This window comes from Magnolia sinica, chromosome 13 (genome assembly GCF_029962835.1).
Source record: "Magnolia sinica isolate HGM2019 chromosome 13, MsV1, whole genome shotgun sequence".
Taxonomy (NCBI): Eukaryota; Viridiplantae; Streptophyta; class Magnoliopsida; order Magnoliales; family Magnoliaceae; genus Magnolia; species Magnolia sinica.
In genome coordinates, this window is record NC_080585.1 from 22031585 (window position 1) to 22053492 (window position 21908).

Sequence of the window (21908 nt, forward strand, 5' to 3'; positions counted from 1 at the left end):
CAATGTTTGCTTATCATCTAATACTGTTGATTGTGTGGAAAGTAAAAGTATCATCTTGATCTAAAAATTTTGTGGTACTATGAAGTTTCTAACGGTGGGTGTTTAATCACCAATGTTTGGAGCTGTGTGGTTCACCTTAGACTTTGATCTTTCTCATTTTTGGTGTCATGGCTTATCATGAGCTAAAAAAATAAATGGACGGTGTAGACATAACAAAAATATTATTGCCGGCCCAAAGAGCACTGTGCAGTAGGCAATTGGCCTCTCTATTATCTGGTAACTCTGATGGGACACGCCAATGTGAGTAATGAGAAACTGCTCTGAGATCCCCGGGTTCAGGGCCGCGGATTCGGTGCAGCCCTCGCCTTACCGAAGACGGTGCAACTCTTACCGTGTAGGCCCCACTTTGATGTATGTATTCTATATCTATACCGTCCATCTATTTTTGCAAACTATTTCAAGGTATGAGCCTAAAAATGATGTAGATCCAATTCTCAGGTGTACGATATAATGAAAAACAGTGGGCCTTAAGAAGTTTTTAATGATAGGGTGTTCAATCACCACTGTTTCTTATAATATGGTCTACTTGAGACGTGGATCTCTTTCACTTTTGGACACCTACCCTAAAGTGACATGGAAAAGCGTATGGACGGAGTGGATATAGAATAACTACATCAAGGTGGGCCCGTGGTAATGGTCGCACAATCTTGGGTGAGGCTGGGGCGCACCTAATCCGCTCCCAAGTTCGCATGGTATTGCACTCCTATATCTCTATCAGCCTGACTTGTATTTTTACTTCAACCTGGTGAGTTACACCCTGATTAACGGGTTTGATGAAAGATAAACTCCATGGTGGACCCCACACATCCCATTCCCATTGTTCCCTGAGGTGTGACCCTTATGAGTTGTGTATGGAGCTGATTTTTTTCCTATGGCCAAGAATCGAGAATAAAATCTGATGGACGGAGTGGATTTTGCATACATGGTGGCCGCATAAACCTAAGTGTTGCAATTGCTGTATAAAATAGGTGCTGTAGAGGATTTCGTGTGGTGTGTCCCACTTGAGTACTGGATCTATCTTATTTTTGGGCCCAAATACTAACTTGATCAGTGGTAACTCATGGACGGAGTAGATGTTAACACGGACATCTCGGTGGGCCCACACAGCTTTGGGACATAGACAAGGGGTTACACAAAACTGGAGTCCGAAGAAACGGGCGGATATGAAAATTCGGAAGAGAACGCGACTTGGCTGCGACCCAAACGGGGGATGTGGGTGGGAACCTGACCGTGGGACCCACCATGATGTATGCATTGTATATCCTACATTTTGTGAGCTTATTTTAAAGGATGGTCCCAAAAATAAAGCAGATAAAAATATCAAGTGGACCACACCGCAGTGGTCATTCTCTCTCCGTTGGGCCTTCCTCTATGCGGTCGAAAATGGGCCTTTCTTTCTCCGCAAGTAATCAGGCCCGTAAACGACAAACTCTCTATCTCCGTATCACTCTCATTCATGCGTATCCCATTCTTCTCCTAAAGTCGCCATCTCTCTCTCTCTCTCTCTCTTCCTTTGTATTTCACAGCATCCTTTGTCTTCTCCTTACTTTCTCTCCCCTGCGCACCACGTTATCCTGCACCCTCCAAGAAAGCCGCCTCCTTTGCCTTTGACTCTCTCTCCTCTTATATACATAGCTTTCATCTTCACTCCAACATTCAAATCCAAGGCCACCCATTTCAGAGAAAACCCACATCAATGGCTACTTTCAATGCTCGAAACGATGGCATGTTCATGCTCTTCTCACACCCATCTCCCTACATGCATAAAGCCATTACTTTTCTCCAAAATCCCATCTTTCTACATGGCTTTTCAGCCTCCACCCATCTTGCTTTCATTCTTCTTCTATCCATGACATGGGTCATCAAGGGATGTAACATGGGTGGCGATGGACATTCAAAAGAGAGGCTGAAAGACGGTAGCTTTTTATATTATAAACCCGCCCTTTTCTCTTCTTTGGGTCTGTCTCTGTTTCATCTTGTTCTTTGCATTCTCAACTACTTTGTTTGGTATCAATATGGTTGGTCTGATGAAAATCTCTCCACCCAATTGGATTTGGCTCTTAGAACTCTTGCTTGGTTCATGATCTCAGCCTACTTGCATTTCAAGTTCCGCAGTTCAGAAGAGGAGAAATTCCCAATCGTTCTGAGGATTTGGTGGTTCTTCTACTTCTTCATGTGTTGTTCTTTCGTCGTTCTGGACCTGGTTTACTATCAGAAACCCGGAATTCTGCCCACACATACGTGGGTTTTGGATTTTGGGTCGGTTCTGTTTGGTTTGTTCCTTTGTTACGCTGGATTATTCGGAAAGAAGAACAGAGAAGAAGAGGCGCGCCTTCTTGAAGAGCCTCTTTTGAATGGGAATAGCGTTGGTGGGTCTCACAAGAAGAGTAAGAAGGATAATGTAACTCCATATGCAAATGCTAGTCTGTTTAGTCTTCTTACTTTCTCTTGGATGAGTCCGTTGCTTAAAGTCGGTTATAAGAAGACATTAGACATTGATGATGTTCCTCAGCTTGCTGATGACGACAGCGTTAATGGGGTCTTCCCTGTTTTCAGTAATAAGCTAGAAGAAGATAGTAGTAATGGAGTAGGAACACTAAAATTGCTGAAAGCATTGTTCTTCACTGTTTGGAAAGAAGTGCTGTGGACTGCTTTGTTCGTGCTCCTATACACAGTGTCTTCTTATGTGGGTCCCTACCTTATCAATGCCTTTGTTCAATACCTCAATGGCCATAGTGAATTTGCGAATGAAGGGTATGTTTTGGTTTCCACATTTTTCATTGCGAAGATCATCGAATGCCTTTCGGAGCAGTGTTGTTACTTTAAGCTGAGGCAGGCTGGAATCCGGGGCCGAGCAGCTTTGGTCGCAATGATTTATAAGAAGGGCCTGTCACTGTCAAGCCAGTCAAGGCAGGGCCATACCAGTGGAGAGATCATAAATTTCATGAGCGTCGATGCGGAGAGGGTGGGGTATTTCAGTTGTTGTATGCATGCTCTATGGATGGTTCCTGTGCAAGTTACACTGGCTTTGCTGATCTTGTACAAGAATCTTGGGCTGGCTTCAATTGCGGCTTTTGTTGCAACTGTGGTTGTTATGTTGATGAATGTCCCGTTGGGGAAGTTGCAAGAGAATTACCAGGGCAAGTTGATGAAATCAAAAGATGTACGGATGAAGGCAATGTCTGAGATCCTTCGGAACATGAGGATCCTCAAGCTCCAAGGGTGGGAGATGAAGTTCTTGTCCAAGATAGTCGAGCTAAGGAAAGATGAAACAAGCTGGTTGAAGAAATATGTCTACACCTCGGCCATGACGACATTTGTTTTCTGGGGTGCACCCACATTCGTGTCTGTGATTACGTTTGGAGCTTGTATGCTTATGGGGATACCGCTAGAATCGGGAAAGATTCTATCTGCTCTTGCGACATTCAGGATATTGCAGGAGCCCATTTATGCTCTCCCTGATACGATTTCCACGGTTGTGCAGACAAAGGTTTCTCTTGATAGAATTTCATCGTTCCTTCGCCTTGAAGACCTTCAGCCTGATGTTGTAGAGAGGCTTCCGGAAGGTAGTTCTGATGTTGCAGTTGAAATAAGCGATGGGAATTTCTCTTGGGATCTCTCTTCTGCGAATCCTACTTTGAAAGATTTGAATTTCCGAGCTTTGCATGGGATGAGGGTGGCTGTTTGTGGAACAGTTGGGTCGGGAAAGTCGAGCTTGCTTTCTTGCATCTTAGGAGAAGTGCCGAAGATATCTGGGACCATTAAATTGTGTGGGACCAAGGCCTATGTTGCTCAATCACCTTGGATACAGAGCGGGAAAATCGAAGAAAATATATTGTTTGGTAAGGAAATGGATAGGGAGAAGTATGAGCATGTTCTTGAAGCGTGTTCTCTGAAGAAAGACTTGGAGATTCTATCATTTGGCGATCAGACGGTCATTGGCGAGCGAGGAATCAACTTGAGTGGTGGCCAGAAGCAAAGAATACAGATCGCACGTGCTCTATACCAGGATGCAGACATTTATCTGTTTGACGATCCTTTTAGTGCTGTCGATGCTCATACGGGAACCCATCTATTTAAGGTATGTCTTATTTTTTTGCTCTGGATTTTGTTATATTTTCACATGTTACATCCCTGAAATTAACAACTAGTTCAATATATTTGAGAACAAACTCTTCTCATTTGTAGTAATATCAGGTGATTTTGTTTGATCACAGCGCACAAACGACATGGTAAGCTATTCAATTAGCTAGTAGTTGCGAACATTAGTTAAAAGGAAAAAAAAAACTGAATATGGAGACCTCGATTTGGTTTATTCTGCACATAAATCGGGATGGCTTAAATATCGGTTGGGTTGGGTCAAAGATTCAGCTGGGTATTTAAATAAACACACATTCCTCTATACCTATGAAAGGTTTTCAGGATAAACCCTGTTTTCCCCATTTAAAAACTGAGTTGGAAAAGTGGCCACGCCTCAAAATTCAGCTGAGTTGAGTCGACCAGACTGAGTTTTGAGTTAAATCGTGGATTTTTGGAACTACAGTTGCAAATTTAAACCCCACCCAAAGGACTCCTACTTATTGTTTTGCTTCTTTAAGCATTTGGGTAATTTTGATTTTTGAAGAGCTTTAATACATGTATCCAACCTCTGAATGGCAGGAGTGTCTGCTCGGGATTTTAGGATCGAAGACGGTGATCTATGTTACCCATCAAGTAGAGTTTTTGCCTTCCGCTGACCTTATTCTGGTGAGCACTTCTCTGTTTCTTTACTTTGCATTGGTTCCACAACCCTGGATAAGTGCATTTTGTTAAATGTCATCACCACCTCTCTTGAATATTCCGGAGTCTTTCGAAAACTTCTAGACATTTTTGAAAATTTCTAGAATTCTCTAGAATCTTCCGGAAACTTTTAGAGTTTGATAGAGTTTTCTTGACTCTTCCGGAATGTTCTGGACAATGCTAGAACTTTCCGAATTCTCTTAGAATGTTCCAGAATATAATAGAACCTTATAGGATATTTGGAAGTTTCTAGAACTCTACTGATTCTAGAATCTTCCATAGCCCTTTATAAATATAGGAAGTGTCTCATTATGTAAATACATATCAAAAACAAAAGAGTGAGTTTAAGAGTGAAAGAAAGATGTCCAAGTATTAAGAGTTCAAAAGAGTTTTTCCTTGTATGTCAGAGGTGTCATTCAAGAGTGATAGTTTGTGAGTGTTGTAAAGTGTACCCTTGTTGTGTACAAGTATTTGTAATAAATATAATTACATTTACTTGTCGTGTTCAACTCTTCAATTTGGTATCAAAGCGAAGTTTGGTCGAGATCCGTTTTCTAAGGTGATCGTGCACAGTTTGGAGACTGTGAAGTTTGTTGGCTTGCTTGGTAAAGAGAGTGATAATCACACCAAGTCACGATGGCGGATCTTGTGAACATAACGAGTGGAGCTACAAGGCTTAACAACCACGACTATCAAAGTTGGAGGAGTCACATTATGTCCTACCTTGAAGGGCAGGACTTGTGGGAGGTTGTTAATGGGAATGAGATTACCCCACCTCCTAAGAAAAGTGCTGAAGCACTCCGAAAGTGAAAGATTAAGGTCGGGAAGGCAATGTACGTGCTCAAGTCAACCATTGAGGATGAGTTGCTCGGGCGAATCAAGGATGACGACACACCCAGGATGGCATGGGACACCTTTGCATCATTGTTTTCAAAAACAAATGATGCTCGACTTCAATATTTGGAGAATGAGTTAATGTCCACCACTCAAGGAGATTGTTCAGAGAAGGAGATAGATTTTGATGAACCACTCAAGCAGTCTAACACAGTCACTGACGAAGTAACTGCTTCCTCAATAGTAACAGAGACGGTGAAATAGCCCTTGCCGCAGTTTCCAATCAAGGAGCTATCAACTACAGTGATAATTAGATCGTTGATTCAGGGTGCTCAAATCACATGACAGGTGATAAGAAGAAACTATCAAGTTTATCTGCCTACAAAGGAGATCGAGTAGTGGTAACAGCTAATAATTCAAGGTTGCCGATAACTCACGTAGGCATGACTACTATCACACCTCGATTTAGCCCTAATCAAGTAAAGTTGCAAGATGTTTATCACGTGCCAGAGATGAAGAAAAACCTGTTGTCAGTATCACAACTGACATCTTCTGGTAATTATGTGGTATTTAGACCGGAGGATGTTAAGGTATACCGAAACCTTAAACCATTAGGTACACCTATCATAGAAGGATGACGCTTGGAGTCAATCTACGTAATGTCAGCTGAATCAGCTTATGTAGATAAGACTCGGAAAAATGAGACTGCAGATCTCTGGCATGCACGTTTAGGGCACGTGAGTTATCATAAACTGAAGATAATCATGAAGAAGGCTATGCTCAAAGGTCTTCCCCAGCTGGATGTTCGAGAAGATATAATTTGTGCAGGGTGTCAACACGGCAAAGCACACCAATTGCCATATGAAGAATCAAAGTTTAGAGCTAAAGAACCGTTGGAGCTTATCCACTCAGACGTGTTCGGACGGGTAAAACAGGCATCGGTTAGTGGCATGCGTTATATGGTGACCTTTATTGACGACTTCTAAAGGTACGTTTGGGTTTACTTCATGAAAGAGAAGCCAGAAACTTTATTAAAATTTAAAGAATTTCGGGAGAAGGTCGAGAGTTCGATAGAAGGATCCGATGCTTGTGAACGGATAATTGTGGAGAGTATATGTCAAAAGAGTTCTCAAAATATCTAAAGGAGTGTAGAATTCGACGATAATTAACTTGTTCGGGCACTCCACAACAAAATGGCGTTACTGAAAGAAAAAATCGTCACCTTGCAGAGATATGTTGAAGCATGATACATGCTAAGAATGTGCCCAGCCGATTCTGGGCAGAGTGCATACAAACGGCAGCTTATGTGATCAATAGACTACCACAGGCAAAACTAGGCTTTGTCTCACCCTTCGAGAAGCTATGGAACATAAAGCCCAAGGTGAGTTACTTCCGAGTCTTCGGATGTGTATGCTATGTGTTTGTGCCTGATCACTTGCGTAGCAAGTTCGATAAGAAGGCGATTCGTTCCATCTTTTTGGGCTATAGCAGTGAAAAGAAAGGGTGGAAATGTTGCAACCCTGCAACTGGTCGGTGCTACATATCTAAAAATGTTGTCTTTGATGAAGCCTCATCATGGTGGTCACCACTGAAGGAGGAGCTGCCAAACTCTCAAGACTTAGAAGATGAACTGCATGAGAAGATGGGGGAGACAAGGGAAGGACAAGAATCTCCTAGTTCAACTAAGGAGTTGACGTCTACAGCACGAGATGGTGAGCAAGTGCCTAATCTGTCTGGAACACCAGATAAATCGATGAGTCCATGGCAAACTGGAGTACATCAAAGTAGTCCAGAAGAGCTTTGCCCGAGTTAACTGGAGGTTGCGGTAGACAACCCACTACTTAGGAGGTCGACTAGACAGAGAAAGCCTAACCCAAGATATGTGGATGCTGTCTTAGCAGAAGAAGAGACCGTGAAAGAGCCAACGACATTTGAAGAAGCATCCCGAGACATAGAATGACAAAAGGCGATGAAAGAAGAGATTAAGGCATTGAACCAAAATCAGACTTGGGAACTAGTTCTAAAACCCAAGGATGTGAAGCCGATATCATGCAAATGGGTGTACAAAGTCAAGACTCGCCTCGATGGATCAATAGAAAGGTACAAAGCTCGACTAGTGGTTAGAGGATTCTCACAAGAATATGGTTGGACTATGATGAGACTTTTAGCCCAGTAGAAAAAATTACAACGGTGTGAGTACTACTAGCACTTGCAGCAGCAAATCTTGGAAGCTGTGGCAGATGGATGTGAAGAATGCCTTTCTATATGGAGAAATTGATTGAGATATCTACATGAAGCAGTCAAGTGGTTTCCAGAGTAAAAAGCATTAGGATTATGTCTGTAAACTAAAGAAGGCCTTGTATGGGCTTAAACAAGCACCGAGGGCATGGTACGGCAAGATAGGGGAATTCCTAGTGCAAAGCGGGTTCTCGGTGGCACCTGCAGACTCTAGTCTCTTTGTAAAATTCCAGGAAGGTAAACTAGTAATAGTGCTAGTGTACGTGGATGACTTGATCATCACTGGAGATGATGACGGTGAGATTCAAAGGACAAGAGAGAACTTGTCTGTGCGATTCCAAATGAAGGAACTTGGAGAACTGAAGCACTTTCTTGGGCTGGAGATTGACCGAAGCAACAAAGGCATATTCCTCTGTCAGTAGAAGTACGTCAAAGACCTATTAAAGAAATATGGGATGCTTGAATGCAAGCCAATTGCCACACCTATGCAGGCTAACGCCAGGCTATGCTCGAAAGAAGGAAAAGACTTGAAAGATGCAATTATGTACCGACAAATAGTTAGTAGTCTAATCTACCTTACATTATCGCGATCAGATATAGCTTACGCAGTTGGTGTGGTTAGCTGGTTCATGTAAACACCAAAGAAGCCGCATCTTGAAGCAGTACGTCGAATACTGGGGTATGTGAAGGGTACGATAGACCTTGGTTTATTGTATAAGAAAGGTGGAGCATGCAAGATAGTTGGGTACTGCGATGCTGACTATGGTGGTGATCATGACACACAACGATCAACTACTAGATACATATTCAACCTTGGCTCAGGAGCAATCTCTTGGCGTAGCAAGAGATAACCTACAATATCTTTATCAACCACGGAGGCTGAATATAGAGCAATGGCATTGGCAGCACAAGAAAGCACATGGCTTATGCAGTTAATGAGGGATCTTCATCAACCAGATGATTATCCAATGATATTGCGCTACAACAATCAATCAGCAATCTGCTTGGCTGAGAATCCAGTGTTTTATGCCAGGATCAAGCATGTGGAGGTACACTATCACTTTGTGAGAGAGAAGGTACTTCAAGGAGAAATTGAGATGAGTCTTGTGAAGACTGACGACCAAGTTGCAGACATATTCACAAAAGGACTTAGCAATGCTAAGTTCACCGAATTCAGAAAGCAACTTGGAATGATGAGCAAAGCAGAATTGTGAGAGTTGGTGTTGAGGGGGAGTGTTAAATGTCATCACCACCTCTCTTGAATATTCCGGAGTCTTCCGGAAACTTTCAGACATTTCTGGAAATTTCTAGAATCTTCCGGAAACTTCTAGAGTTTGATAGAGTTTTCTTAACTCTTTCAGAATGTTCCGGACAATGCTAGAACCTTCCGGATTCTCTTAGAATGTTTCGGAATATAATAGAACCTTATAGGATATTTGGAACTTTATAGAACTCTACTAATTCTAGAATCTTCCATAGCCCTCTATAAACATAGGAAGTGTCTCATTATGTAAATACATATAAACAACAAAAGGGTGAGTTCAAGAGTGAAAGAAAGGTGTCCAAGTATTAAGAGTTCAAAAGAGTTTTTCCTTGTGTGTGAGAGTTGTCATTAAAGAGTGATAGTTTGTGAGTGCTGTAAAGTGTACCCTTGTATACAAGTATTTGTAATAAATATAATTACATTTACTCGTCGTGATCAACTCTTCACATCACCAATTCATAAGAAAAAAACCTTTCTCTGGCTTGGCAGGTAATGAGAGATGGGAGGATTACACAAGCCGGAAAATACAATGACATTCTCAATTCAGGAACAGATTTTATGGAACTTGTCGGTGCGCATAAGCAAGCCTTGTCAGCCCTTGATGCGGTGGAGATGGAGCCTGACTCACAAGCAAGTAATAGTGTGGAAGATGGTTCGTGTAATGCTGGAAGCAGAAAACAATCCCCACACAAAGACACAGAGAAGAGAGAGGATCAGAATGGTAAAATGGATGAAATAATCGGGCAGAAGGGGCAGCTAGTTCAAGAAGAAGAAAGGGAGAAAGGCAAGGTTGGCCTATCAGTCTATTGGAAATACATTACAATGGCTTACGGAGGAGCTCTCGTACCATTCATATTGCTGGCCCAGATTCTCTTTCAGGGTCTTCAGATTGGAAGCAATTACTGGATGGCTTGGGCAGCTCCTGTCTCAAAAGAAATGAGAGCTCCAGTTGAAGGCTTGGTTCTCATTCTCGTCTATGTTGCTTTGGCCATTGGAAGCTCCATTTGTATCTTTGTAAGATCGTTGCTTCTCGTTACAGCTGGATATAAGACGGCGACTCAATTGTTCAATAAGATGCATGTGTGTATATTCCGAGCTCCCATGTCATTCTTTGATTCCACTCCAAGCGGACGAATCCTCAATAGAGTAAGAGACCTATATACTTATTTTCAGGATTCAAGCCATGGGACCGGACTTATTTGGTATTTTGAGGCCACTATGGCTATGCATCTCTTTATGTAAGCTGTCTTTTTCTTTTACAGGCATCGACTGATCAAAGTGCAGTAGATACAAGCATTCCCTTTCAAATTGGGTCAACTGCCTTTGCAATCATTCGGCTGCTGGGAATCATTGCTGTAATGTCTCAGGTTGCGTGGCAGGTTCTCATCATTTTCATCCCTGTTATTGCAACCTGCATTTGGTATCAGGTAATGCCCGTAGCTGGTTCTTCTTCTTCTTGAATTTACAAAGAATTAAAGGACTAGATACAAAATGCAGACAGCTTCAGACATTTCTTTTTGTTCCCTAATTTTTAGTTTTTAATTTTTTTTAAAAAAAATTATTTATTATTTATTTATTTTTTTTTAATGTTTGCTAATCTTCTAAGATATATATGTACACAATCTGATCATGGATCACTTCAATCCATAATAGAATGATACTGTAACATGATAAATCTTCAGGTAACTTCCTCTGATGTTGCTTACGTTTGTCATTCCACAGCAATATTACATACCAACAGCACGAGAGTTGGCACGTCTTGTTGGAATTTTCAAGGCTCCCAACATACAGCACTTTGCTGAAACTTTATCAGGATTGACGACAATCAGGAGTTTCGATCAGGAATCAAGATTCATGGATACGAACCTGTCTCTGATCGATGGGTATTCACGACCCAAGTTTCATAATGCTGGCGCAATGGAGTGGCTATGCTTCCGCTTGGATATGTTATCATCCATCTCATTCGCCTTTTGTTTGGTTTTCTTGATAACCATGCCAAAGGGTGTAATAGATCCAGGTATAACTTCATTCAAGAGGAATGGCATGATATGACATGATCCTCAACCTGAGGGTATTCATAGCATCCTCATGTTTTCAGTTCATACATGTAGCATCCAGGATTCAGTGATCTAGTCCGTTGATCAAATGGTCCTTGCCTAAAACCTCCAAATTGGAAGATCCTAGATGTTCAATCTTTAGCCTATTTTCATTTGGATATGGACCATTATGGTTTCTATTCCTAACAGTCTATTTTAGGCCACCCATGGAAAGGTTAGGATTGTCCCATTGAAGAGATTTGGACTGTTTCATTCACTGTGTGCTCATAATGCAAATGGTCTGGATCGTGGAAACGTGGGCCCCACTTGTATAAACTTAGAACCCGAGGGTACTATACATACCCTCAGATTGAGGATCCTCTATCCATATATTTGTGGATTGACCTCTGACTTCTCATTGATGACAGGCATGTGGAAATGGAATCTTACTCTTATCTTCTTTTTCAGGCATTGCGGGCTTAGCAGTAACGTACGGACTTAATTTAAACATGCTCACAGCTTCAGTTGTATGGAATCTGTGCAATCTTGAGAACAATATCATATCTGTTGAGAGAATATTTCAATACATGAGCATTTCTAGTGAACCCCCTCTTGTCATAGAAACTAATAGGCCGGACCCTAACTGGCCAGCGGAAGGAGAAGTTGATATTCATGATTTGCAGGTAATCTCAAGTCTCTTACTGTCAAAGCTTCTTTGTAATCGATGATACCACAAACTCCCATCTTTTAAGAAATTCGTTCTGTTGGATGCATTGAAACCGCTATGGGATATTCATTTAGTTTTAATTTTTTTTCTTAATAATAAGTAGTTTTTTCTCCCAAAGATGATGGATCACCGACAATTGATTGTAGGCTAACTGAACCTACAACCATTGTTAGCATGCAAGGGATTATGGGTAATCCCCTAATTAGTTGGGATAAGGCTTAGATGATGATGACAATGGATGGGTTATGGGGTGGTCGGTTCCTCTTTTTCTACATAGTTGCTTTATGTATCTTCTTATATAATCACACAATTTGCTTCCTTCTATTTTAATAATTCATAACATCTATTTGAAAATATTGGATACAGGTCCGTTATGCCCCACATATGCCTCTTGTTTTGAGAGGTCTTACATGCACTTTCCCAGCCGGGATGAAAACTGGTATCGTTGGGAGGACAGGCAGTGGAAAATCCACTCTCATACAGACACTCTTCCGCATCATTGATCCAGTTGCTGGTAAGATTCTGATAGATGGCCTTGACATTTCTACTATAGGACTGCATGATCTGCGATCCAGATTGAGCATCATCCCACAAGACCCAACTATGTTTGAAGGGACTGTGCGAAGTAACCTTGACCCTCTTGAAGAGTATACGGATGAACAGATTTGGGAGGTGTGTTTGTTTTACTATCTGCATTGCTAACGTATTTTCAATATTTTATCCATGGATTCCAAAGCACAGTGATTTGCTGACGTGCAATTCTTTCCTATTTTAGGCTCTAGATCGGTGCCAGCTAGGGGACGAAGTAAGGAGAAAGGAAGGAAAGCTTGACTCTATAGGTTTAGTTTCTTTTTGTTTAGCTGATATTTACTTCATCTGGCCCGCTAATTTTCAGAATATGATTTTATTTTATTTTATTTTTATTTTGTATCTGCTATTTACAATGTATTACAGAGTCTAATGCCTGATGTGAATGGCAGTGGTTGAAAATGGAGAGAACTGGAGCATGGGTCAGAGGCAGCTGGTGTGTCTGGGACGGGTGATATTGAAGAAGAGCAAGGTCTTGGTACTCGACGAAGCAACCGCTTCAGTCGATACTGCAACCGACAACCTAATTCAGCAAACACTAAGGCAACAGTTCTTTGGCTGTACAGTCATCACAATTGCACATCGGATAACATCTGTTCTAGATAGCGACATGGTCTTGCTTCTTGATAATGGTTGGCAACTTACCAATCCAGCTTTCTTCTTCCATCTTTTTTATCCTTCTCAAAGCATTTGATTTTTTTATTTTTTATTTACTGAACAGGCCTTATTGTGGAATACGACTCTCCCAAAAAACTGTTGGAAAACAAATCATCTTCATTCTCAAGACTTGTTGCCGAGTATACCGTAAGGTCAAACTCTAGTTTTGAAAACTTAGCGAATCTATGAATGGCTGGCAATACTTGGGCTGCCATTAGTTGATATACAACCTGATTGATTATGATGATAATGGGTGTGAGTCCGTGACGTCTTCTCTTTTGCGCTGTAAGTACATCAGCAACATCTTTTGCTATTTAACTGAAGGTTTAAAATTCTGGTTTGTGGATCTACAATAACATTTACTAAATGGTATCAATCCAACAAACCCATGGTACCCAAAAGAATGTCCACAGATTGAATGGTCAGAGAACAGCCACTTGGTGCAAATTTTCACCATTGTATCATCAACAAGGTGGGCCATCATTTGGTTCTGATTGAACTGCAGATTCGTCTATCTTCTTCTATTCGCTAGGAGGTTGATAATGTTTAGTAAATGATATTGGATGCACACTGGGCCTGTCCTCATGTATATCTGATGTTTTTCTTATGCTTTTTTTTTTTTGTCCTGCAGATCTCATGATTAATCTCAATGACGGGTTGAGAATACATGGCAGGAGTGATTCACAAATGCTGCAGAAAATCTCACACAGTTCTGTTTTTGTGTGATTCTGATAATCCTGTAACCCGAGTTTTGGATGTCTAGGAACTAGGTGTGCTTAAATAAAGCAATAAAATTTTTAAGTTATGAGTGAAGAGCACATCATTTCTTGGCTTTGCTAATGAGCTTATGACCCGTTTGGGTGTTTACATTTTTTAGGGCAGATGGGATTTGCTCTTTTCAATTTCCCATTGGGATATCTCAAGTCCGACTTAAAGCCATTTATATGGCAATGCGGGGATAAGCTTGCTTTGCAATCCCGCCAGCGGCTTAGTGAGAAATTGACGAAAACCCAATTACAAGAGATCTGTGAGTGGCTTTGCAGGACCAGGCACAAACCTGAAACCTCTAGGAAATTGGGCACATTATTTTTGGAAATTTAGGGACAAAACCTTTTAGAGCCCATTTGGGTGCCAATTAAAAGATGAGTTCATCTCAATTTTTAGTTAATATTAATTATGTATTAGAGATCATAGTTCATTGAACTTATTTTTTTAGTTATCAGTAATTATGTGTTAGAGCTCATGGTTCATATAAATTATTGGTTATCAAGATTGTCTTTTATCCTTATTGTAACTTCCAGTATATAATTACTGTTAATTAAAATGAGATGAACTCATTTTTAAGCGGCACCAAACAGAGGTTTAAGAAATCAAAATCAATCAATTATTCATATAAAAAATGCAATATTTCTTAATGTAAATAAATCCTAATATAATCCTAACCTTGTTTCATTTTTAATTCTAGCCATATTTTAATTAAAAATAAAACTAACTAAATTATCTTCTAATCTCGCCACAATATTATATGACTCCAGTAAATTGACCTTAACTCAAAAGGCATCAAAATCATATAATCTAGGCTTGTTGAAAAGGTAACTTAATAAGCTTTAAAATGGGACTAATTTTACATAGTTTTGATATTTTTGATAACCTATTGTTTGGTAACTGAAAAGTAGGTTACAAGATAAGTGATAGTAGTAAGAGATTTGAATCCTATCTAGAAAACTAAAAACTAGGAGAAAATGTCTCCTATGGTCCATTTGGCCTGCATCATACAATTGTGTAAAATAGCTTTGCCTCTGGTGTTTGACAGTAAAACTACCTATATTTGGCTACAATCTCAAAAAATTAGACTAATCCAAACTGATGTGGGCCAAAACCAGAGAAAACAATGTAAACATGCCTATCTGAATTTGCATGGTGGGGCCACCTATTGGAGTTGTGCCTTGGAAATCAATCTAGATGTGATATTGATGATCTTGACTATGGGTCATGGCCATTGTAGGTCAACAGACGGGTTACAATGCCATGATTAATATGTGGAGTGCCTGGAATGTATAGGACATGGGTTAAAGGAGAGATTCATATGCTTGTCCTTGGAAAGTTGAGAGTGGATACAATGGTCATTGACCAAAGGAGAGTTATGAGCCATGGATTTAAGTACCTTGTTATGCCGTGGCCACCTGGCATGTTATAGGACACACTTGTGATTGCTAGTATTATTATATGGTCATCTCATGTGAAAGGGACTGATAATGAGTCAAGATGAAAGGTCTCCGTCATTGGTCATGATAATTAGTCAGTGTGACTTAGCCCTATCCCACGTAAGAGTGTGACTGTGCCATGGATATATGCTGTTAATTTTGGAATTGTTGAGCATTTATATTAATGGGTTGAGTTTAAGTCTTTAAATCGAGATGCTCATTATGTTTGGACTATGATCAACTTGAGAATATATTAGCTTCGATTAATCCATAACCTGATGATATGTGAGGAGTTTGAGGTATTGAGTACATGTGCTTTGGCTTGCTTTTAATGGTTATCATGTGGCCAACAGAAGTAGGTGCAGCTGGTACATGTATTAAGGTCCGATTGAAGCTGCATGATCCAACAAGGGATTCATTGGTTTCCTAAGAACTTATGGTTTAAATCTTTGAAATTCAGATGTTCACCAAATGATTTTTCCACTGGGCCTAGCATTTAAAATGTTTTACATATTTTTAATTGCTAAACTTTATTTTAATCGTTAAAAAGATTTTAATTGCACTTGATGATAATATAATGGTTTAGATCCGGTGTGTTCCACCCCTTAATTTGCATGGGTATTAGATCAATAGTAGATGACCATGATAGTGGAATAATTAAATCAATTTGGATACTTGGGTTAAGGCATGATTACAAGATTCAAATGTAATGTAGCATATGACACATTGTAGGGTGGTAGAGTACCATAATTGGTTTCCCTGCAACCCTAACCTCTTATATTTGAATCCTATCTAAAAGGGAGAGGAGCACACAAGAGAGAGCCTTCGATGTCCCTCACTCTAGAGGGGGAAAAAAAGAAGAGAGAAAGAAGTAGAGAGAGAGAGAGAGAATACTTCTCCCTCACTTTTTCTTCATCACACATGTGGAATGTGGGGATTCTACCGGTGTGAATGCTTCTTTTTGTCACCCTTGGCCCTAATTCAAGGAGTGACATGTGGTTCTCATCCTTTTCTATATTTGGGATGGACGAGGGAGAGACTTTCTAGTTCAAGGAAATGCATAGTAAAACAACTGTTTTTTAGCTGTATTGATAAAGGTATTAATCCTACATATAGGATTGGTGTTTTTCTTTTTTTAGAAACTTGAGAATATCTGAGTTGTGATCTTTAAAGCTATAAAAATTTAAAATCTTATTTTAAAAACTTTTTATTTTCCACTACATTTTAAAAATCCCAACACCACAGTTTTGGAATATCTTTATTTTTCAATTATCCCAAATGAATAGATTGAATGGCATATACCATGCACAATTAATGGCAAGCGTGACCTCCCAATTGCTCCCTATGTTGTGACCCACTTGAGTTCAACCTTATTTGGTCTCCAGGGCTAACATGAACCAAAGCACCTAGTGTATGGTGTGGATCTCATGCAAGTTAGCTCCCTTTGTGTAGCTACACGTGTTGAGACTCAAATATTGTATAATTTTCTCCATTTATATCTTGGTTTTATGAACATGAATTAACTTAATGTTCCATTTTACTCATATACGTATTGCAAGGTGAATTTAAGAGCTTGGATTGAAAAAGGGTGTTAAAAGCATGGATTTGATGCTCAAGAATTACCAAGGTAAGCGATGGATCTTAGGAGACCAAGATTGAAGAATTCACATGCCAATGATCTAAGAAAACCATGTGAAGAATGAAGAGAATCGAAAATTTGAAGTAAAGAATCCTGAAATCGTCTTAAAAAAGTGTATTTTAAACTTTAAAGTCTATTTTGAAAAACTACGTAGTGTGAAAACTATTTTAACGAAATCGTGCAGCGAGAAGTCTATTTTGAAAAACTGCGTAAATTTGAAGTGGTTTCTAGAGTTTTCCAATTTTGTACGAAATTGAAGTTTTTCACTTATAAATAGGGCTTCTCAGGACATTCCTAAGCATCATTCGAGGCATCCCAAAGCAAGATTTAGGGTTTTTAAAGAGTTTTTAATTTTATTAAAGTTTTATAAGTTATTTTTTTTTAATTTTAGATCTGTTCTAGTTGTATTTATTTCTTTCTTGTTGCTTTTTATTTCTGTAATTTAATTATGTTTTTCTAAGTTTCCTCTAACCCAAGTTAGAAGGGAAGCACATGAATTTAATAATTCTTTAAGATATGATGATTGATTATTTTAATGATGAGAAGAATGATGTATGCATGTTATTTATTGTTTAGGTTTAGTTTTTTATCCTAATGTGAAATCCGTTTTCATCATATGAGATTTACATTGATGGATAGGCTTACCCTAGATCAATTAGATTTCCTATATATGAGAGGCTCTCAACTTGTTATATTTCTTTGATTTTCATTATCTCATTGATATTGAATTCTTAAAATCACTGACGCTTGAGAATATATATCAATGGTGCAAATCCATGATTTTCTAATCTTTTATATCATTTATTAAAATATTTAAACTGTTTTATTTTCTGATTAGGCTGACCATAGTGCTCAGATCCTAGTTGTGTTATCCAAGTTATCATGATTTTGGAACATTAACCTATGTGTGAAACTTTAAAGCTTGGGTGTTGTTTTAATTCAGTTGAATTACATCCATTCAAAACTCCTAAAATCAAATCATCAGTTTAGTTTTTTTTTTAATTACTTAGTTTGTTTTGCATTTGATTTTCTCATTCTCACAATTCATTTCCCTAAGGGATCGGCCATGTATTCACAAGATACTACTTACGAACCTTTGCACTTGCAGGCAAGCAATCAAGTTTTTGGTGCCATTGCCGGGGAGATACTGAGATAGATTAGATCTATGCAAGATAGCTAAGGTAAGTTTTCTTCTAAACCCTTCAAATTTTCTGTAGATTTTCTTTTTCTTCTTTAAAAGTAAATTCAATTGCGTCTTTCAAGCACTAACTATGACATAAGGTTGCCCTGCTTGGGATTTTATCACCCAAGTGCTATGGTTGTCCTACAGTTGCTGTTTGATCATAAAGATCATCTGCTGAATTTATTTTCCAGATTAGTATAGTTTAATTTCTGCATTAGTTTTATTTTTATTGATTTATTTTTTATTTTGCTTTGTGGATTGAACCTTCATTGTTGGCCCTACCGTTTGGGCTGTTGATTTATTTTTGCTTTGTGGATTGAACCTTCATGGTCGACCCTACCACCTGGGTTGTTTATTTATTTTTGCTTTGTGGACTGAACCCTTATGGTCGGCCCTGCGGCCTCGGTTGTTGATTTATTTTTCCTTTGTGGACTGAACCCTTATGGTCGGCCCTACTACTTGGGTTGTTGATTTATTTTTGCTTTGTGGATTAAACCCTCATGGTCGGCCCTGCCGCCTGGGTTGTTGGTTAAGTTTTTAATTTTAGTTTAAGTATCATACTTGCTATTTGAATTAGTGGTATTTATTGTATGGTGTGGATGGTTTATGTCTTGTTGGAGTAAGGATCAAAACAATCGACTCTCCTCCGAAGGCGGACTAGTTCTAAGCCTTGATCATTCACTTAGAAGAGGCATTCAACATCACTTGGATTCCATGACAGACCAGTTGATAATCCAAATCCAAATATGCCAGATCCAACTATAAATCAAAACAGAGAAAATTAACCTAATCCTCCTCTTAAGGATGAAAATGAAGTTCATAAGAATGTATTAAACCAACTACGGACTTTACGTGAACATCTACACCCTGAGAGATAAACTTTACCATCTTGCATAGTGTTCCCTACTCACACAGGGTACATTAATTTTAAATCAGGTGTGATTCAATTGATTCTAAATTTCATGGCTTAGATTATAAAAGCCCTTACTTACACCTCAAGGACTTTGAGAAAGTAATTGCAACATTACAAATAAACAATAACAATAGGGATGTACTTAAGCTTAGGTTATTCTCATTTTCTCTAAATGATCGGGCAAAAATATGGCTCAACTCTCTAAGACCTGATACCATCACTACATGACAAGCCTTAAGTAGAGAGTTTTTGAAAAAGTTCTTTCCCAAGCATAAAACAAATGCACTAAAACAAGAAATCATGTCATTCTCCCAAAAGGGGAATGAACTATTTTTTTAAGCTTGAGAGCGCTTCAAAGACCTTTTAATTACTTGTCCACATCATGGTTATGAACCATGGCACGTGATTGATGCGTTCCGAAAGGGGCTCACCATGGATACCCGTCAGTTCATAGAGATGATGTGTGGTGGAACCCTTCTTGACAAGGATCATAATGATGCTCGAAATTTTCTAGATATGTTAGCAGAGAATACGTAGACATGAGATGTCTCTGCTAAATCAGACCAAACTAGACCCATTCCTAGACAGAAAGCGGGGATGTATGTCCTAAGAGAGGAAGGCGACCTTAATGCAAAATTTGCTGCATTGGCTAGAAAGGTCAAAGCCTTGGAAATTAGGAAGGTTGATATGATTAAAGCAAACATTTCCTTAGGTAATTTTTGTAGCATTTGTGGTGGTATAGACTATAACACAAAGGATTGTCTAATAATCTCAGTTGTACAAAATATCACGTATGAGTATGAGCAAGCAAATGCTATAAATAACTACCAAAAGTCAGTTATGCAACCAATGGGAAACACGTACAATCCAAATTGGCGTAACCATCCTAATCTTAGTTGGAGGAATGGACCACAAATTAATACGCCCAATGCACCTCAAATGCCTCTATAAAACAACTTCTTTGGGGCACCTAACAATGCATCATAGTTGCCCTCGCCAAAGCGATCATCTGTGGAAGATGCATTGACCGCATTCATGAACTCTCAAGCTCAAATGAATCAGTCTCTAATCCAATCAAATCAGGAATTGAAAACGGCCGTGGCTAGGATTGAGACTCAACCAAATGCTAGAAAAAAAGGCACCCTTCTCAACCTGTGTTAAACCCTAGAAATACACATTTTATTGGAGACTCAAATCCAAGTGAGCTACATCATGAACAAGCTAAAGCCAGCCACTATTTCAAGAGAATGATGAACCGACTATAGTTCAAGAGCTGCAACAATAAAAGGATAAAGAGACTAAGTCATATGAGCCTCCAGTTCCGTTCCCATCTAAACTTCGGAATCTAACTGTCTCCATGAAATATCAAGAGGTGTTGGATGTGCTCCAAAATGTTACTGTTAATATTCCTCTGCTTGATCGCATTAGACAAATTCCATCATATGCTAAAATCTCAAGGACTTGTGCACTATAAAGAGGAAATTAAATGTGCACAAAATGGCCTTCCTTACTGAGAATGTGAGCGTTATCATTCAACAAAGGGTCATACCCAAATATAAAGACCCGGGAAGTCCCACTATTCGTTATATTATTGGGAATTTCTAAATTGAACATGCTTTGCTAGATTTGGGTGTAAGTGTCAACTTAGTACCTTATTCGGTTTACAAACAAATGGGGTTAGGCGAGATTAAACTAACCACGATTACACTCCAACTCACTGGTCGCTCCATTAAGGTACCAAGGAAAATTTTAGAAGGCGTGCTAGTCTAAGTGGAGAAACTCCACTGCCCCGTGGATTTTATTGTACTAGACACTGAATCATGTGTAAACGTTAGCGCTCAGGTTCCCATCATTTTAGGCCGCCCATTCCTAGCAACTTCAAATGCAATCATAAATTGTAGGAATGGAATGATAAACTTGTCATTTGGTAACATGACTCTAGAGCTAAATATTTTCAATCTATGTAAGCAGCCCATTGATAATAATGAAATCTATGAGCTGAATTTCATAAAGTGTTTGATAAAAAAAGAGGAATTGGAACCTAATCTGACTAAGGAATTGATTCAAGTCTTTGGAGACTTGAAAAATTTTGATTTAGAAAAAGTACTTGCTGAAATTTGTGATGATGATGAGAGCACTACCACCTAGGACATTGATATGTACCAATAGAGACCGCGCACTCAAATTTTATTTATCGAGGACTCGTAACCTCTGCCATCACCAACTAATGTTTTAAAGCTTGATTTAAAATCACTACCAAATGAGCTTAAGTATGTATACTTAGGTGAAAATAAAACTTATCCTGTGGTGATCTCTTTATTTTTAGACAAGGATCAAAAGATTAAATTGTTGAATGCTCTAAGGGACCATAAAGGAGCATTGGGCTAGACCATTTCTGACATCAAGGGTATAAGTCCTTCCATATGCACCCATCGGATCCACCTCGATGAGGACGCCAAACCAATTAAACAACCTCAAAGGCGTCTCAATCTAAACATGATGGAAGTTGTAAAAAATGAGCTGATCAAATTATTGGATGTGGGAATCATCTACTCAATATTCGATAGTGTTTGGGTGAGTCCAACTCAAGTAGTCTCAAAGAAATCTGGAATAACTATTGTGCAGAATTCTAATAATGAACTCATACCAACACGTGTCACCACTGGTTGGCGTGTTTGCATTGACTATAGAAAATTGAACTAGGTCACAAAAAAAGACAATTTCCCTCTACCATTCATTGATCAAGTTTTAGAGAGGGTAGCAGGTCACTCATTCTATAGTTTTCT

At 39.2% G+C, this 21908-nt stretch overlaps 1 protein-coding gene and 1 non-coding gene across 3 annotated transcripts; one reads left to right on the forward strand and one right to left on the reverse strand.

The window, feature by feature from the left end:
• Positions 1-1608: 1608 nt before the first annotated feature.
• On the forward strand, positions 1609-13996 carry LOC131223204 (ABC transporter C family member 3-like). 2 transcript variants are annotated; one of them, XM_058218522.1, is made up of 11 exons: positions 1609-4141; positions 4720-4806; positions 9665-10321; positions 10438-10602; positions 10898-11192; positions 11680-11894; positions 12305-12610; positions 12714-12777; positions 12919-13158; positions 13248-13468; positions 13815-13996. In XM_058218522.1, the coding sequence occupies exons 1-10, from the start codon at positions 1757-1759 to the stop codon at positions 13370-13372; spliced, it is 4539 nt and encodes a 1512-aa protein (XP_058074505.1). In that variant the 5' UTR covers positions 1609-1756; the 3' UTR covers positions 13373-13468; positions 13815-13996. The 2 variants fall into 2 exon arrangements, with proteins under 2 accessions (XP_058074505.1, XP_058074506.1); XM_058218523.1 differs by lacking the exons at positions 4720-4806; positions 9665-10321 and having other exon boundaries at positions 1610-4141.
• Positions 13997-19404: 5408 nt separating this feature from the next.
• Positions 19405-19511, reverse strand: LOC131224497 (small nucleolar RNA R71). The gene has a single exon (XR_009160976.1). It is a non-coding gene; the product is annotated as a small nucleolar RNA R71 (small nucleolar RNA).
• Positions 19512-21908: the final 2397 nt, after the last annotated feature.

What these genes read in the sequence shown, in the direction of transcription:
- LOC131223204 (XM_058218522.1), top strand. Translation starts at nt 1,757, where the DNA reads ATGGCTACTTTCAATGCTCGAAACGATGGCATGTTCATGCTCTTCTCA. An exon ending in GCGGACGAATCCTCAATAGA is followed by an intron (nt 10,322 to 10,437) that starts GTAAGAGACCTA and finishes TTTCTTTTACAG; the next exon opens with GCATCGACTGATCAAAGTGC. An exon ending in CAACCTGCATTTGGTATCAG is followed by an intron (nt 10,603 to 10,897) that starts GTAATGCCCGTA and finishes GTCATTCCACAG; the next exon opens with CAATATTACATACCAACAGC.